Here is a 15656-nt window from a genome sequence, read left to right as displayed (position 1 = left end):
AACATGAAGCTCAGGCTACTGCTTTCACCATGAATAGAAAGTCCTTTGTCTCTGAACCATGAGTCTCATGTCTTCTGCCAGAGAAGTAACAGTTAACTCTAACAGGCTACTTTGTTAGCTTGAAAGCAAGTAAAATCTCAGACTCTGCACAGTTCCTGACAGTATATTTCCATCTTCATTTTGAGAGGGCATCATGAACAGAGAACAGGTCTTCTGCTGTTCTCTATAGTAGAATATCTCATTCAAAACAAATGACTGGTAAACATTGTTTGATAATGTATGGGATATTTCATTATTCTATTCTGAATTTAAAGTTCAGACTGGAAGGAAATGTTATGCTTAATTTCCAAATTTCCAACCGCACAAAGAGAAAAATTCATCATCACCAAAATAAATTAATGGATGTGCAAGACTCTATCTGTACAAACACTTTTGTTGGTAGTATGATCCTTGTGTGTGTGTGTGTGTGTGTGTGTAAAATTTGTGACTTCTATTTTCCATAAAATTTCTCAAGTGACGAGTTACATCCTGGAACAGATCCCAGGCCATTTAATTTGTCTCTGTAGAAAGCAGTTCTTGCAGACAGAGGTTTTCGTGGCTGGCTTGAATACTGGTCTTAGAAAAGGAGCTAAAATTAGGCTGTCATATGGAGAAGGTAAGTGATTCATGGAGGAATCTGCAAAACTTGTAATTTCAAGATGCAAACATTCTACTTAGGATCCCTACAAATTTAAGTGAATTTTGGCCTTGCTTTAGTCTCTCAGGCACCATCAATAACACAAATGCTACCAGGAGAGGACAGGTTTGCTTCTCATACAATATATGCTGTTTGTTCAATGACACTTTTAACTTTGAGCAAGGACTCATGAGGAGATTTACACTCTCCACAATGGTGCAGAACTGCACCTTATTTGGCAATTCAAAACCTGTTCTCTGCCCTCTGAAGCAATAGCTTTTAGTTTTTAGTTGGTGGGTGTAAATTGCCTACATAACTATATAAATAATTGTAATTTATAGACTAATTATTTTCTTATAATTCTATCAAGTTTTAAGATCAAGAAAACTGTTTGCCATGTTTCTGAAATTAAGGAAGGATAATCAGGTAAAAAATAAATTTCTCTCTTTGTGTGTGTTGCATGCACCATATGTGTATCTCTCTCTCTCTCTCTCTCTCTCTCTCTCTCTCTCTCTCTATATATATATATATATATATAATGAATTTTCCTGTTTTCTTGCTGTTATTGATTTCTAGTTTCATTTTATTGTGGTCAGAAAAGATACCTTGCATGATTTCAATCTTCTTAAGACTTGTTTTGACTTAAGACTTGTTTTATGACCTAACTTGTAATCTATCCTGGAGAATGTTCCATGTATTCTTGTACTGTTGGATGCAAAGCTCTGTATGTATCTGTTAGGTCTATTTTGTTCAAGTCCACTTCTTCTTTATTGATTTTCTGTCTGGATGTTCTATTATTGAAAGTAGCATATTGAAGTCTGCTATTATTGTTTTGCTGATTTCTCCTTTCAAAGCTGTCAATATCAATTTATATACATAGGTGCTCTGATGTTGAGTGCATATATATTTACAACTGCTTTATCTTTCGTTGAATTGACTTTTTACTGATGACGTTCATTGTCTATAAACAGTTTTGGACTTAAAGTCTACTTTGTCTGATATAAGTATAGCCACACTGCTTTCTTTTGGTTACCGTTTGCATGGAATACCTTTTGCATCCCTTAACTTTTAGCCTATGTGTGTTCTTGAATCTAAAGTGAGTTTCTTGTAGGCAGCTTACAGTTAGATACTGCTTTTTTTTTTTTTTTTTTGTACATCCAGCCATTCTGTATTTTTTTTAACTGGGGATTTAGTCTATTTAGTAATTATTGATAGGGAAAGATTTACTATTGCCATTTTGTTAACTGTGTTCTGTTTGTCTTGAAGGTCTCTGGTCCTTTTTCCCTCTCTCACCACTGTCTTCTTTTGTGTTCCAGTTTGTTTGTTTCTTTTGTAGTGATAGGTCTTGAATCCTTTCTCTTTTACTTTTGTTTAACTTTTATAGGTATTTTCTTTGTGGTTACCAAGAGGCTTACATAAAATATAGTTATTAACAGTCTATATATTTTATAAAATATAACTTTCTTTATATTCCTTTATAACATATATTTTTCCTATAAATTCTGAATTTCTAAAAACTCACTGTGATTCTAATTAGCCTTTAGCTCTAAAACAATGTCAAACAAAACATTACCATATATTTATATTAAAGAAAAAATAAACAAGTGTTGTCAAGAAATCTTTGGACAAGAAGAAGGTCTTTGCACACATCAAAATGTACCATACATCTACGTTCACAGAATAATGTGACACTGACAAGGAACAGAAGAGTACAGATGCAGATCCTTGTAATAATGATGGTGCATTATATAACCCATGTTGGAATAATTGGCTATTTAAAAAAACAAATAATACAAATCTAGATATGAAAAGGACGAGAGAGGAAAATTCATTCTTGTGAACATAAAGGCAAAAATGCTAAGCAAATTACTGGAAACTTAAATCCAATGGCATATTAAAAAATGCATTATGACCCAGTTTGGTATATTCCTGTATTTTTAAATTATTTTTTATTTTGTAGAGAGAGAATGAGAGACCACATGAGTGGGAGAGAGGGGCAGAGGGGGAGAGAGAGAGAAAGACAGACAGACAGAGGGAGAGAGAGAGAGAGAGAGAGAGAGAATCTCAAGTTGACTCCATGCTCAGTGTGGAGCCCAAAATGGGGCTTGATTCCATGTTGTGATCCCATGACCCTGGGATCATGACATGAGCTGAAATCAAGAGTTGCATGCCCAATCAACTGAGCCACCCAGGCACCCTATTCCTGTATTATAAGGATGTTTTAACATAAGATAATATATTAATGGAATTTACCACATTAAATGAGAAAATCATATTTAATCTCAATAGATGCAGAATAGCAGTTGCTATTTTATTTACTTCAACACAAGTTTAAAAGCTCCTAATAAACTAGAAATAGATGAATGCTCCTTTAGGTTAAGAAGCCCTATAGCAAATATCAGGAAGGAGATGGGGATGGCTAGCATTATCACTTCTATTCAACACCATATAGCAGATCTCAACCATTAGAATAAGTCATTAAAAAGAAGTAAACTGTATACAATAAGAAGAAAAATTTCCATTATTCCCAAATGATTATTTACATATAAAACCCAAGAACATGTTCAAATATTTAAATTAAATAAGACTATTGAGAAATATTGCTGGATAGAAGAGCAAAGTGCAAAATTAATTGCATTCTCATACACCAGCAACAAACAGCAAGTATGATTTTTAAAAAATATATGACTGGGGTGCCTGGGTGGCTCAGTCAGTTAAGCGTCCGACTTTGGCTCAGGTCACGATCTCACGGTCGGTGGGTTCGAGCCCCGCATCTGGCTCTGGGCTGATGGCTCAGAACCTGGAGCCTGCTTCCGATTCTGTGTCTCCCTCGCTCTCTGCCCCTCCCCCATTCATGCTCTGTCTCTCTCTGTCTCAAAAATAAATAAACCTTAAAAAAATATATATATATATGACTTATAATAGCAACAAAATATACTCAAGAATATAGAAAAAAGGAATAAATGATAAATAGCATATTGATAACTAAAAAACAATGAGATACAGCTTGAGAAGGATAGGTATTAACACTGCTTTAAATGTCTGATAGACTTCTTCAGGGAAGTCATCTGGTCCAGGACTCTTATTTGTTGGGAGATTTTTGGTAACTGATTCAATTTCTTCACTACTTATGGGTCTGTTCAAATTTTCTATTTCTTCCCATTTGAGTTTTGGTAATGTGTGGGTGTTTAGGAATTTGTCCATTTCTTCCAGGTTGTTCAATTTGTTGGCATATAATTTTTCATAGTATTCCCTGATAATTGCTTGTATTTCTGGGGGATTGGTTGTAATAAATCCATTTTCATTCATGATTTTATCTATTTGGGTCCTCTCTCTTTTCTTTTTGAGAAGCCTGGCTAGAGGTTTATCAATTTTGTTTATTTTTTTCAAAAAATCAACTCTTAGTTTCATTGATCTGTTCTACTGTTTGAGTTGAGGTGCTGTGGGGGAGAGGGAAAGTGGGTGATGGGCATTGAGGAGTGCACTTGTTGGGATGAGCACTGGGTGTTGTATGGAAGCCAATCTGACAATAAATTATATTTAATATAAAAAATAAACATTCTGTCTGATCACAAAAAAAGCAAAACAAAAAAGACTCACTTTCAGTAATATGTTAATTCTATGCAAATTAATTTATATATCTAATGGAATCCCAATAAAGATCACAACAAGGTTCTGTGTATGTGTGTGCAGACTAAGAAGATGATACTAAAATCTAGATAGCAGAGCATAAGACCAAGAATCGCCATGGCAGACTTCCACTTCAGGTAGTACTGCTGGAAGATTTCCTGAGATGGTCCCTCCTGCTACAGAACAGATTCTGAACAATGCATTGTTCTTGATACATTGCTGACCTTGAAGAAAACAGAGGCGATCTCCAAAGGTCTCCTCATTTTCACTCCTCCTTGCAAATTAAAGGACCAACTTGTGAACCAAACCTGGAGCTACAAAATGTGAGCAGAGAGCAAGTGTAGAAACAAGATTGTCCTAAGAGTAACTGCTAACAGCAACATCGAGATTTGGTTCCTTGGGCTAGCAGTAAGAAGTGTCAGTTGAATAGAGACTTCAGAATGAAGTTCAGACATTCAAAAGAAACTAAAGTGCTCAGCAGTTCCTGGCCTCCAAGAGAGGAAAGATGAAATTCTTAATCAGAAATCATCCTGTATATGAGGGTATGAGCCATCTACCAGTGGGAGGCATAGAAAGAATAAATTACAGATTTAGATTCTAAAGGACTTCAAATACCAGGATTATTAGACATGGAGTACATGGAATAGCTATGTATAAAATGTTTAAGAAAATATTAACAAATGGAACCACAATGATGAATAATGAATAGAGATGATCTAGAATGGACAGGTAGATTTTTTTCAGCTGGAGGTCATGAGTACCAACTCTTATCCAGATACAACTGAAATAAATTTGGACTTTATTTCTTTTATCTCCACTTGCATGGAATAATAGTTCTATCATTGATTGGAGTATGCTGATACTTTATTAGTTTATTAAGAGTCATTATCCAGTATGCTATTGGCTTGTGAAATTCACGAAGCAAACCTGTGTTAAATAAATTATGAAAAAACAAAAAAATGAACAGGTAGATTTAAAAACTATTTTAAAAGTTTCAACAGAGGGTCACCCGGGTGGCTCAGTTGGTTAATCGTCTGGCTTTTGGTATCGGCTCAAGTCATGATCTCACGGTGGTAAGATGGAGCCCCACGTCAGGCTCCAAGCTGAGTGTGGAGCCTGCTCAGGATTCTCTCTCTGCTCCTCCCCTGCCCACTCCTCTCTTTCTCTCCTCAAAATAAACATTTTTTTTAAGTTTCAACAGATTTGCTTAGTTTTGATGGCTAAGGGCAGAAGTAAGATTTCAAAGATTTAACCTCTGGTACAGCTTGAGCACCAGCCAACCAGACAGAGCCCAGCACTAACACCAGTGGCCCCAGGGTGCCAGCCATAATGCCCTAGTGGTCCTGGGATTCAGGGAAAGGCTCAGGGCAGAGGGAGTGATAAATATCAAATGTAAGGACTACATATTAACAATCAAGGGAGGAAACAACAGCTTCACTTTGGGGTAAGTTTATAAGCCTAAATTCTTACCACCTATCAAGACTTATCATGAAACTATAGCCACTAAGACAGTGTGGTACCAAAAGAGGAAAAATAAAAGATTTGTTTAACTAAACAGAGTAGAAAGCCTAGAAAAAGATGCAAATAAATATTAAAATGAAGCATAACAGATGAAGCAAAGATTTTTGTGAAAAGAATGGACTATTCAATAGCCAATGCTAAAATAATTGGCTATTCGTACATCATACTCAAAAATCATTGCCATATGGATGAAGGACATAAATGTGAAAGGGAAAATTAAGTAAAATACATATATGAGAATAGCTTTATGGCCTCAAAATAGGGATGGGTTTCTATGATGAAACAAAAAAACAAATCTCATACAAATCAATTAGAGACAAATAACCATAAAAATACAGGCGATAGACATGAAACTCAATTCTTAGAAGAGGAAACATAAATGATAACTATCTAAAAAGATTATCTATTTCAGTAATAACTGAGAAATCCAAATTGAGGTCATAAAGTACCTTTCCTACAACTGCTAGACTGACAAAATATATTTAAAAATGCTAAATGCTGGAGATGTGGATTGATAAGGACTCAAATTTCTGATGGTAAACAAATTTCTGATGAGGAAACAAATTTCTGATGTGAGTAAAAATTTCTACAATCACTTTGGCAAATAACTGGGCATCATCTTCTTAAGTTGAATATTTGCAACAATCATATTCCTGAGACTGTTGCCATCAGAAGCTCTTGCCATATGTACCATGAGACATATGCACAGGTGTTCATTCAGACAAGTATGGTTACTAAGAATAAACAACTAGACCCACCCAATGTCATTCCACAGGGGAAGTGAGGAATACATGGACATTCACAGACAGAATGTTCCACAGCCATGAAAATGAATGAAGTACAACTATATACAACAACATGGATAAATAAGTAGTAAATGCTTATACAACATTATGTCACTTATAAAGCAAAGCACAGAACTATAAACAGTATTATATGTAGGCATATGTACCTATGTGATTATAAAAAAATCAACAAAGGAGTAAAAAGCACAAAATTCAAGATGGTAGTTCCCTTTGCTGGAGAAGCACACAGGTAGATGCCAAGGATTGGTGACATTCTAGTGAGTCCCAGATGTTTATTATTATGCATTATAATCTACATAATACTCTATTGTTGTATCCATTATTGCATTAAAAGATATTAAATGGAAATTAAAGAAAACAAGGTGAAAGGATATGCCCTCATAAGATATCAAGATCTATTATAAAAGCAGAGTGATAAAATGCCGAAAAACAAACTAAGGGAACAGAGGAGTTAACAAAAAGAACTACGTGTATATAGAAAATTTACATATGGCAAATCAGTAGAAAAAGGATAGAGCGATAAATGGTACTAGGATATTTGTTTATCCATACAGAATCATCATTAATTTCACAACCATTCACAAATGGGAATTAAAAAAAATCTAAATCTGAAAAACAGAACTCTACAACTATTAGAAGAAAAAATAAGAGATTATTGTTATATCTTTGGGAAAGGAAAGTGTAGTCAATACTCATTTTTTAAAGTTTATTTATTTATTTTGAGAGAGAGTGACAGTGTGAAAGTGGAGTAGGGGCAGAGAGAGAGGAAGAAAGAATCCCAAGCAGGCTCTGAACTTGAACTCATGAACCTTGAGATCATGACCTGAGCTGAAACCAAGAGCCAAACGCTTAACTGACTGAGCCACCCAGGTGCCCCGGTCAATTCTCATTATTTGCAAATTCCATATTTACAAATTCATGTACTTACTAAAATTTATTTATAACCCCAAAAATCATCTGCAGGGCTTTTCTGGTCATTTGAGGACATGCACAAAATTTGAGTTGCCTGCCATGCATATTTCTCAGCTGAAGTTGACCAAGGAGACATTCCATCTTCTTGTTTCAGTTATCACACTGTAAACAAGTATTCTTTTTGTGGCCTAAATAGTGCCACATTTTTTTGTTTCTGCTTCATGTTGGTGATTTTGCTATTTAAAATGTACCCCCAAGCAAGGTGCTAAAGTGCTGTCTGGTATTCCTAAAGTGCGGGAAGGCTGTGATGTGCCTTATGGAGAAAATATGAGTGCTGGATGAGCTTTATTCAGGCATGAGTTATAGTGCTGTTAGCCTTGAGTTCAATGTTAGTGAATCCACAGTATGTATTAAATAAGATGTCTTTAAACAGAAACACACATGAAACAAGGATCTGTACTGATGGGTTGATCAAAATGTCTTGACCAGAGGCTCATGGGAACTCCATATTTCCTCTAGGAACAATGGTTCGGTATTCACTCATTCAGTGTTTGCAATGACTTTATAGAACATCAGCACTATGAATAGCGAGAATCAAGTGTATTTGCTAAACAAGACATAAAAGGCACAATCCATAAGGAAAAGATTGATAAATTCAGCTACATTGAAATGTTAAAACTTCTCTATGACAAATGACATCATAAAAAGGTTAAAAAAAATCTGTCTACCTACCTACCTACCTATCTCTATAGAATGAGAATACATGCATACTTACAAACACACAAATAAGAAAGGATCAGTGTTCAAGATGTTTAAAAAACTTTTAAAAATGAAAAGACAACCCAATATAAAAACAACAAAAGATATGAACACATATGAGGCAACACAATGGCCCTTAGCATGTGAATGTTTCACTTCTCTGTGGTCAGAAAAATGCACATGACATACTTAATGAGATACTCTGTTCCTCTTCGTGATGGCAAAAATAGAAGGCTTGGCAAGGACATAGAGAAATGGGGATCCTGAAAGAGCACTGGCGGGAGTGCACATTAGCACAACCACTCTGGAGAATGACTCAGCAATACCTAGCAAAGTGGAAGATGCCCGAAGCCCAGGACCCAGCAATGCCACCCCTAGGAACATTTTCTAGAGAAATGCTCATACAGGAGCCCAGGGACACATGTTCAAGGGTGTGTAGAGCAATACTGTCTGTAATGAAAACATCTCTGAAAGAGTCCAGATTTCCTTCAACAAGAGGAAAGGTAAATAAGTGTTGGTATATCCACACAATAGAAGACTGAACAGTAGCAAAATAGAGCCCTACGCAACGACATAGATGACTTCCACAAACCATATTCCACATAAGTTAAAGGTGACTACAGATATATTAAACACCATGTATGGAAATCTCAAAACATGCAAAAACTGAAACCATCATTTAGGGATACAAATACATGCAGAAAAACTGTGATGAACAAAAGGATGGGGGACACAAGATGTAATTGTGGAGAGGTGCTTTTACTGAACTGAGAGTCCCTTCTTTTCTAATACATATGACTGCCACATGGGAATTAACTGTATCATTTTCTAAACCATTCTGTGTATCTTAAGCATTGCCTAGTAAATAAAAATGTCAGTAAGGAGCCCATACAGTGGAACCCTCTACAGCACTATAAGAATGAGGCCCACCTGCACACATTATATATGCAGGCATCCATCCATCTCTGTCGGTCTGGGTCCTGGCAGTACACAGCTGGCATACTTGAGTACTAAGTATTGAGACTGACTGGAGAAAATTTAATGAATAATCTCTGTGGACAGGATTGATTAAATTGATGAAGAAAGGCACATCATCCAGCAATGAGCAACAATAGGGAGCTGTTAGTACCCCAGGCTACGAAGGAAGGAAGCCATGTTAGCTGGACCCAGCAAAAGTGTAGCCAAGAGAGGGAGCCCCTGAACAAGACCTGGGGCTACAGGTAAAAGCCCACAGTTTCTCTCTGAGCAGGGGAGGATGGAAATAGATGTCCTGACTTCTCTTCCCACCTTCCAATATCTTGCTGGTGCTTCTCACTGGGCAAACCCAACCAGATGTCAGAGGAACGGAGTCTGAAGGACATAGGGGGTCATCCTTGAGGGGCCAATGCAAGGCTGAGGGAGAGCGGATAATGGATGAAGGGGCTGGGGTAAAGAGAAATAACCAATAATCAGTAACTAGCATATCTGTTATCTATTTATGTGATATATTAATTGAAAAAAGCCAAGTTGCTAATATACTATTAATACAGCTCCTGCTATGTGTTAAAATATTTACATATATAAACGAGTGTTGTGCAGAATAAAGTCTAGAAGACAATGTATCCATTGTAGTATTATCTATCATCTATCAATCACCTATCTGTCTAGTTTTTAAAACTCTCACAATGGTGAGGTATTGCTTTTACAATGAAAAACATTCAGTGAAGTTCTTTTTTAAATCAACGGAAGATTGAGGAAAAGCCCTAAAATTTACTGTATAAAATTCCTCTTGGAATAATTTTGGGAACTGTCATAACTCTCTACATTCTGGAGACTACATTCAGTCAGTCCTAATGCTATAAGTTTTCTTGAATAAATGCCAAGATAATATAAAAATAGTTGACGTGGAAAAGAAAAACCAATGGATTACAAATTATTTAAACCAGCCTTCCAGGCAAGAGAAGTTTTATTGGCAATGATCCGTTTTAGATGTTTTGTCCACCAATAATAACTTCACAACAAATGCTTTGAGAAGAAAAGCACTGATAACTGATGGTTTGTCACTGGCTACTCAAGGCGAAGCTGGGACAAGAAAGCCAATGCAGAGCAAAGCTGCCTTCCTCAGACACAGGGCTTCAGGCTGAGCTGAAGTTCAAAGAATGAGCGTCTGTCAAATCTATTTGGTGGTGGTAGAAGTTTGGCATCTTCCTGACACCATGTCCAGTTCTGAAAACAATTCCACTGGTAACATGAGGGTGCTAAGCCAGTGTCCAGAGGCTGGCAAATTCTTCCTCACCAGTAAAGGACACAGCCACTCTGGGGTCACATCCTGGCTATTGGAACTTAGCGTCCTCATGGCTCCTGAGCCACAGAGCCACAGAGCAATGGGGGGGGGGTGATGAATTTAGGGGCATGGACTGCTGTCAAGATGAGAGGAAGCATGGATGACCCTCCGAATAAGGGAGAGGACAGGGTAACACTGATGCCATGGGAAACCAACCCCACCATGTACACAGAGGTGACCACAAAAGCTGAGGAATCAGCCTCGTCAAGGCCAGGCAGAGCAGGCCCAGCCCTGACAGAAGAAGAAGAACAAGGCTACTTCCCTCATCCCTTCACCTGCCAATACCCGAGAGAGACCAGCTCCCAGAAGGAGGGGACGGAGCCGGTCTCGCTCCACAGCTGCTAGGGTGGAGAGAGTCGAGAGGGACCATGGAGAAGGGGGCACTAAATTGTATGTGAAGATTTGAAGGGGACCAAACTCAATGTCAAAAGCTGAAAGTGACCAGAGGTTAGAGAAACTGCCCAAGCAGTGTCATTTAAGAAAGGAGAGTCCACAAGGCACTGCTGGAGGCAGTGATGGACACCCAAACACTCAAGTCACATGAAAGAGCTCTGTAAGTCATGTGACCCAATGCCTAAGGAGGCAGCGTGAGGGGTAGCTCAGAGGGGGTGATTAGGTTCTTACAAAACGTCTCAAGGACTCCAACTCAATCAGTCATTTCTTGAAACAATGCCCCATGAGGTGTTTTCATGTAAAGTGATTTGCAAGTGAAAGTTTTTTAAGTTTACTTATTTAATTTTTTAAATGTTTATTATTTATTTTTGAGAGAGAGACAGTGTGAGCAGGGGAGGGGAGTAGAGAGAGGGAGACACAGAATCTGAAGCAGGCTCCAGGCTCAGAGTGTGATGCAGGGCTTGAACTCACCAACGGCGAGATCATGACCTGAGCTGAAGTCGGACGCTTAAGCAACTGAGCCACCCAGGTGGCCCAAGTTTATTTATTTATTTTGAGTGGAGGAGGGGCAGAGAGAGAGGGAGAGAGAGAATCCCAAGCAGGCTCTGCACTGACAGTGCAGAGCCCAACATGGGGCTCAGTCTCACAAAACCGTGAGATCATGACCTGAGCCGAAATGAAGAGTCAGATGCTCAAATGACTGAGCCACTCAGGCGCCCCTGGAGGAAAATTTTAAAAAAGAAAAAGACACTGGGTCCAGGGCTTGGCTATTAGATGGGGCCATGTATTCAAAAAGCAAGGGGAGGTATGTTGGGTGCACACAGGTTAGTATACACACTCGATTTCCTATCTCTGTCCAATGAGAGGAGCTAGAAACAATGTCACCTCAGTAGCAACAAGCCCTCTCAACACTCAGACTTTGGTTTCTAAATACCATTCTCCAATAAAAGGAATTAGTAAAAGGAACCAGCAGGGGTGCCTGGGTGGCTCGGTCGGTTAAGCATCTGACTTTGGCTCAGGTCATGATCTCAGGTTTGTGAGTTTGAGCCCAGCATTGGGCTCTGTGCTGACAGCTTGGAGCCTGGAGCCTGCTTTGGATTCTGTGTCTCCCTCTCTCTCTGCTCCTCCCCTGTTCATGGTCTGTCCCTCTCTCTCCTTCAAAAATAAATAAAAACATTTTTAAAACAATTTTAAAAAAATAAAAGAAAGAAAAAAGAACAGAAAAAGACTAACAACATAGTAGCTTTAGACACTCCATTGTGCACTTCTTGGAAAGCCATTTAGAATCTTGTGTTGAACCACTCTTGTCATATAACCCTGATTGTGAAGGTCTAGAAACCAATGCTGACCAAGTGTACAAAAGGCCCCTCATGCGGTGCTGCCGGGCACATTTTGGTTAACTTTATTTGGCTTCAATTAGTGTGGTTCATCTCCTCCCACAAAACAATTCTCCAAGGAGACCAAGAGCAGTGGAGTGTTTTCAACTCATGAAAGTACTCTTAATGTACCTCTTTTGCTTAGGAATTGAAGACCAATTAGATTCGAGCCTGCTTAAAAGGAAATCTTTTAGGAATCAATTAGTTGGCCCTATAAATCTACACAGTCATGAGGCCTGGACTATGGGGATCAGATCAAAGCAGTAAATTGTTACTCCATCATTATTTATTGAATTCATTTTGATTATGAAGGACAGTAACCGATTGAGTCATTTACCTGGGTAGGCACCATATTAATCCACTTGGTGCCTCTCTTGTTATATTCCATGGAGAGTGGCTGCAGAGCCATCTGGAGGGGGTCCAGCTGAAGAGGGAGGTCAGAAGATGAGGGGCTCTGGACACATAAGGTCTTACATCACGGTAAGTACACAGAGGGCCACATCCCCAGGGAAGGGCAGTGAGGTCTCAACAGGTGCAGGGCAGTGGGGAGGAGAGAGGAAACAAGTAGGCACCCCATTACCAAGGCACCACAGAGTCTGTGGGGGGAGAAGGAATAGGGGGAGTGGAGAGGATAAGAGGAACACAGGCCCCCTTGCCTTTCTACAACGTCCCTTATTCTCGCTTAACCAAAATGCTATCTGTGCTGTTGGTGGAGCTAAAATCCTAGAGTCATCCTTGATTCCACTTGTCCTGCACCCCCACGTCCAAATCTTCCATGGTGTCTAGCAAGGTCCCCAGAATCTGTCCTCTGCCTGTCCCTCAGCAGAGCCTTTATCCTGTCCTCAGACTGTTGGGGGCCTCCCAATTACCCAGGGTCCTCTCCCACCATCTGCAGTGCCCCCTCTGAGAGCCTCCTTGGCACCAGTTCCTGTCCCTCCAAGAGCCTCCTGGGTACCTTTTCCTGTCCCTCCCAGCTTAAAGTCTGCAAAGGATGCCTGCAGGCAGCTGAACAAAATCTATGCTGCTTCCCTGTCCTGCTGCTCTCTCCATCCTCCTCTCTGCCTCATCGCCATGGGGACATCCTTGGAGAGACCAAAATCTCCACAGGCCAACTCTTAGGTAGCTGTGAACTCACCTATGAACATTATGAAGCATTTCCAGGTATTTAACACTTATAATAATGATTCACATTTGCATTACTTTCTAATGCTAATTAAATTTTTAGTTGCTTTAAAATGTCTTGGAATCTCTTATCAAGTACAAAAAAAATTGATTACAAGTATTTATAAATGAAAGCTCTATAGTTAAAGTTAATCTCTTGATAGCCAGGGTGCCTGGGTGGCTTAGTCAGTTAAGTGTCTGACCACTTCAGGTCGTGATCTCACAGTTTCTGAATTCAAGCCCCACATTGGGCTCCATGCTGGTAGGATTGGATTCTCTCTCTGCCCCTCCCCCACTCATGCTCACTGTCTCTCTCAAAATAAATACAGAAACTATAAAAAAATATTTTAATCTCTTGACAGCCGAAGGAAGGAAGGAAGGAAGGAAGGAAAAGAAGGAAAGAAAGAAAGAAAGAAAGAAAGAAAGAAAGAAAGAAAGAAGAAAAGAAAGGAAGAAAATGCCACTCATTTAGATGAATGGGGAAATATTCAGGATTCAGAAAATGTAGCAGACCTTATTTCAGGCATTATTTTCAATGGAAAAATAAGACAGTCATAACCCTTTAAGAAAAATCTGCAAATGAGAACTTGTTAACATTGCGATTTCCTGAATGAAGACATCTGCAGATACGACTTGGTTATAGGCACTGGCCCTGAGATCTGGGATGTGTCCTCACTCCCTAGGAGATCCCCATGAGTCATTCATCACTTGCGTGTCACTGTTGATTTCGTGGAGGATCATTTTTTCCCCGTGTACCAAAATGACAGTTTATTCCTTGCATGACAGGAGAATGGAACTGCAGGGTAACTTCACTGACATGTTACTCAGCTGGCAAGGAAGGGATACACTGACTTCACCAGGAGTCTGTCAAAACTAGAGACACCTTATACTGGGAGCCCTAATGCTTTGCTTTGTAAAGCAAGAACTTCTCTTCACAGAGTAGTTCAGAGGCAGAATATACAACATGCTAAGGCCTTTCACCTGGCCTGCTTGGGAGAGGGAACTTATGCATCACAAAAAATTCTGTTCCAAGAGTATTATCACTCATGTAGTACATGAATTTGTGGTTTATCAATTTTCAAAGGATTTTTTTAAGGCACTGACCATAAAGCAGAGTGAGCATAATTTAATTTTTTGGTAATTTACAAAGCAATTGTTTTTTTTTTTTTTCCCACTGGGCCTCAGCTTGTTCTGAGCATGTGTGCTCACTGTCCCATGGCCATGGTCCTGGGTAGCAGGTCTACTTGTCCCCTGCAGATGGCAGTGAGAGCTGGGTGTCCAGAGCTGACTGCCTGGCCAGGAATCCTGGCTCCACCTTTATGATCTGCATGACCTTGGGAAGTTGTTTCATTTCACTGTGCCTCAGTGTCCTCATCTGTAAAATGGGAATAACGATATCTACACCTCACAGGGCTGTTGTGAAGGTTAAATTAGCTCATAAATGTGAAGTGCTTGGAGCAATGCCTGCCACACGGCAAGGTTCAATCAACTCTGGTTGTGATTATTTTACATGGCTGGCCATGTGAGTGCCTCCATCTGACTGAAAACACAGGTCCGAGACATAATTTCAGCAGAGGACCTTTACGCCTCATCCATGAAAGCTTCAGGAAAAAATAGCACCAAAAATTATTGGGTGCCCACCCAATACCACACTTCGGTATTCTAAACTGCTCCTATATTGTTGCACTTTTTGTTCGACTGATGGGAAAAAAAATTTTATGTCTGTCCACTTTTCATTGTTCTGCAAGTTTTCTGTGTCCCTAAAGCTCTGCCCCATGGCTGCTTCTTTGCCGCCCTTTCCCCAACCCTCAACTTCAAGGTTAAGGGTGAGAGAATGTAGTTTGATTAGAGGCCCAGGGAGATCAAGATGAAGTTAAAAGGAATGGAGGGACTCGTGGGAAATACAAATCATATGCAAAAGTAATTGAAATGATCTCATTAACCTTTGCCTCTTGTGTACTTGGAACTATTTATAACCAGAAGTAACATTTCTGATCTGTACTTCACTGATCTTCTAGCATTTCTTTTTTTTTTTTTTTTTTTTTTTTAAATTTTTTTTTTAGCCTTTATTTATTGCTTTGGCACAGGCAACGGACGGG

At 39.1% G+C, this 15656-nt stretch overlaps 1 protein-coding gene across 4 annotated transcripts in view; it reads right to left on the bottom strand.

Annotated features, from left to right (window-relative positions):
- Nucleotides 1–15656, bottom strand: part of FAM189A1 (family with sequence similarity 189 member A1) — a 466939-nt gene that overhangs the window by 43367 nt on the left and 407916 nt on the right. For 2 of the 4 annotated variants that reach the window (XM_045448858.1, XM_045448861.1), the window contains exon 5: nucleotides 12734–12820. The exons of the other annotated variants lie outside the window; for them this stretch is intronic. In XM_045448858.1, the coding sequence (XP_045304814.1) occupies nucleotides 12734–12820 (87 nt within the window). The remainder of the gene's footprint in view (nucleotides 1–12733; nucleotides 12821–15656) is intronic. 4 annotated transcript variants of the gene reach the window in all.

This window comes from Leopardus geoffroyi, chromosome B3, assembly GCF_018350155.1.
Source record: "Leopardus geoffroyi isolate Oge1 chromosome B3, O.geoffroyi_Oge1_pat1.0, whole genome shotgun sequence".
In the NCBI taxonomy this organism is placed as follows: Eukaryota; Metazoa; Chordata; class Mammalia; order Carnivora; family Felidae; genus Leopardus; species Leopardus geoffroyi.
This window is presented reverse-complemented; position numbering and strand designations above follow the sequence as displayed.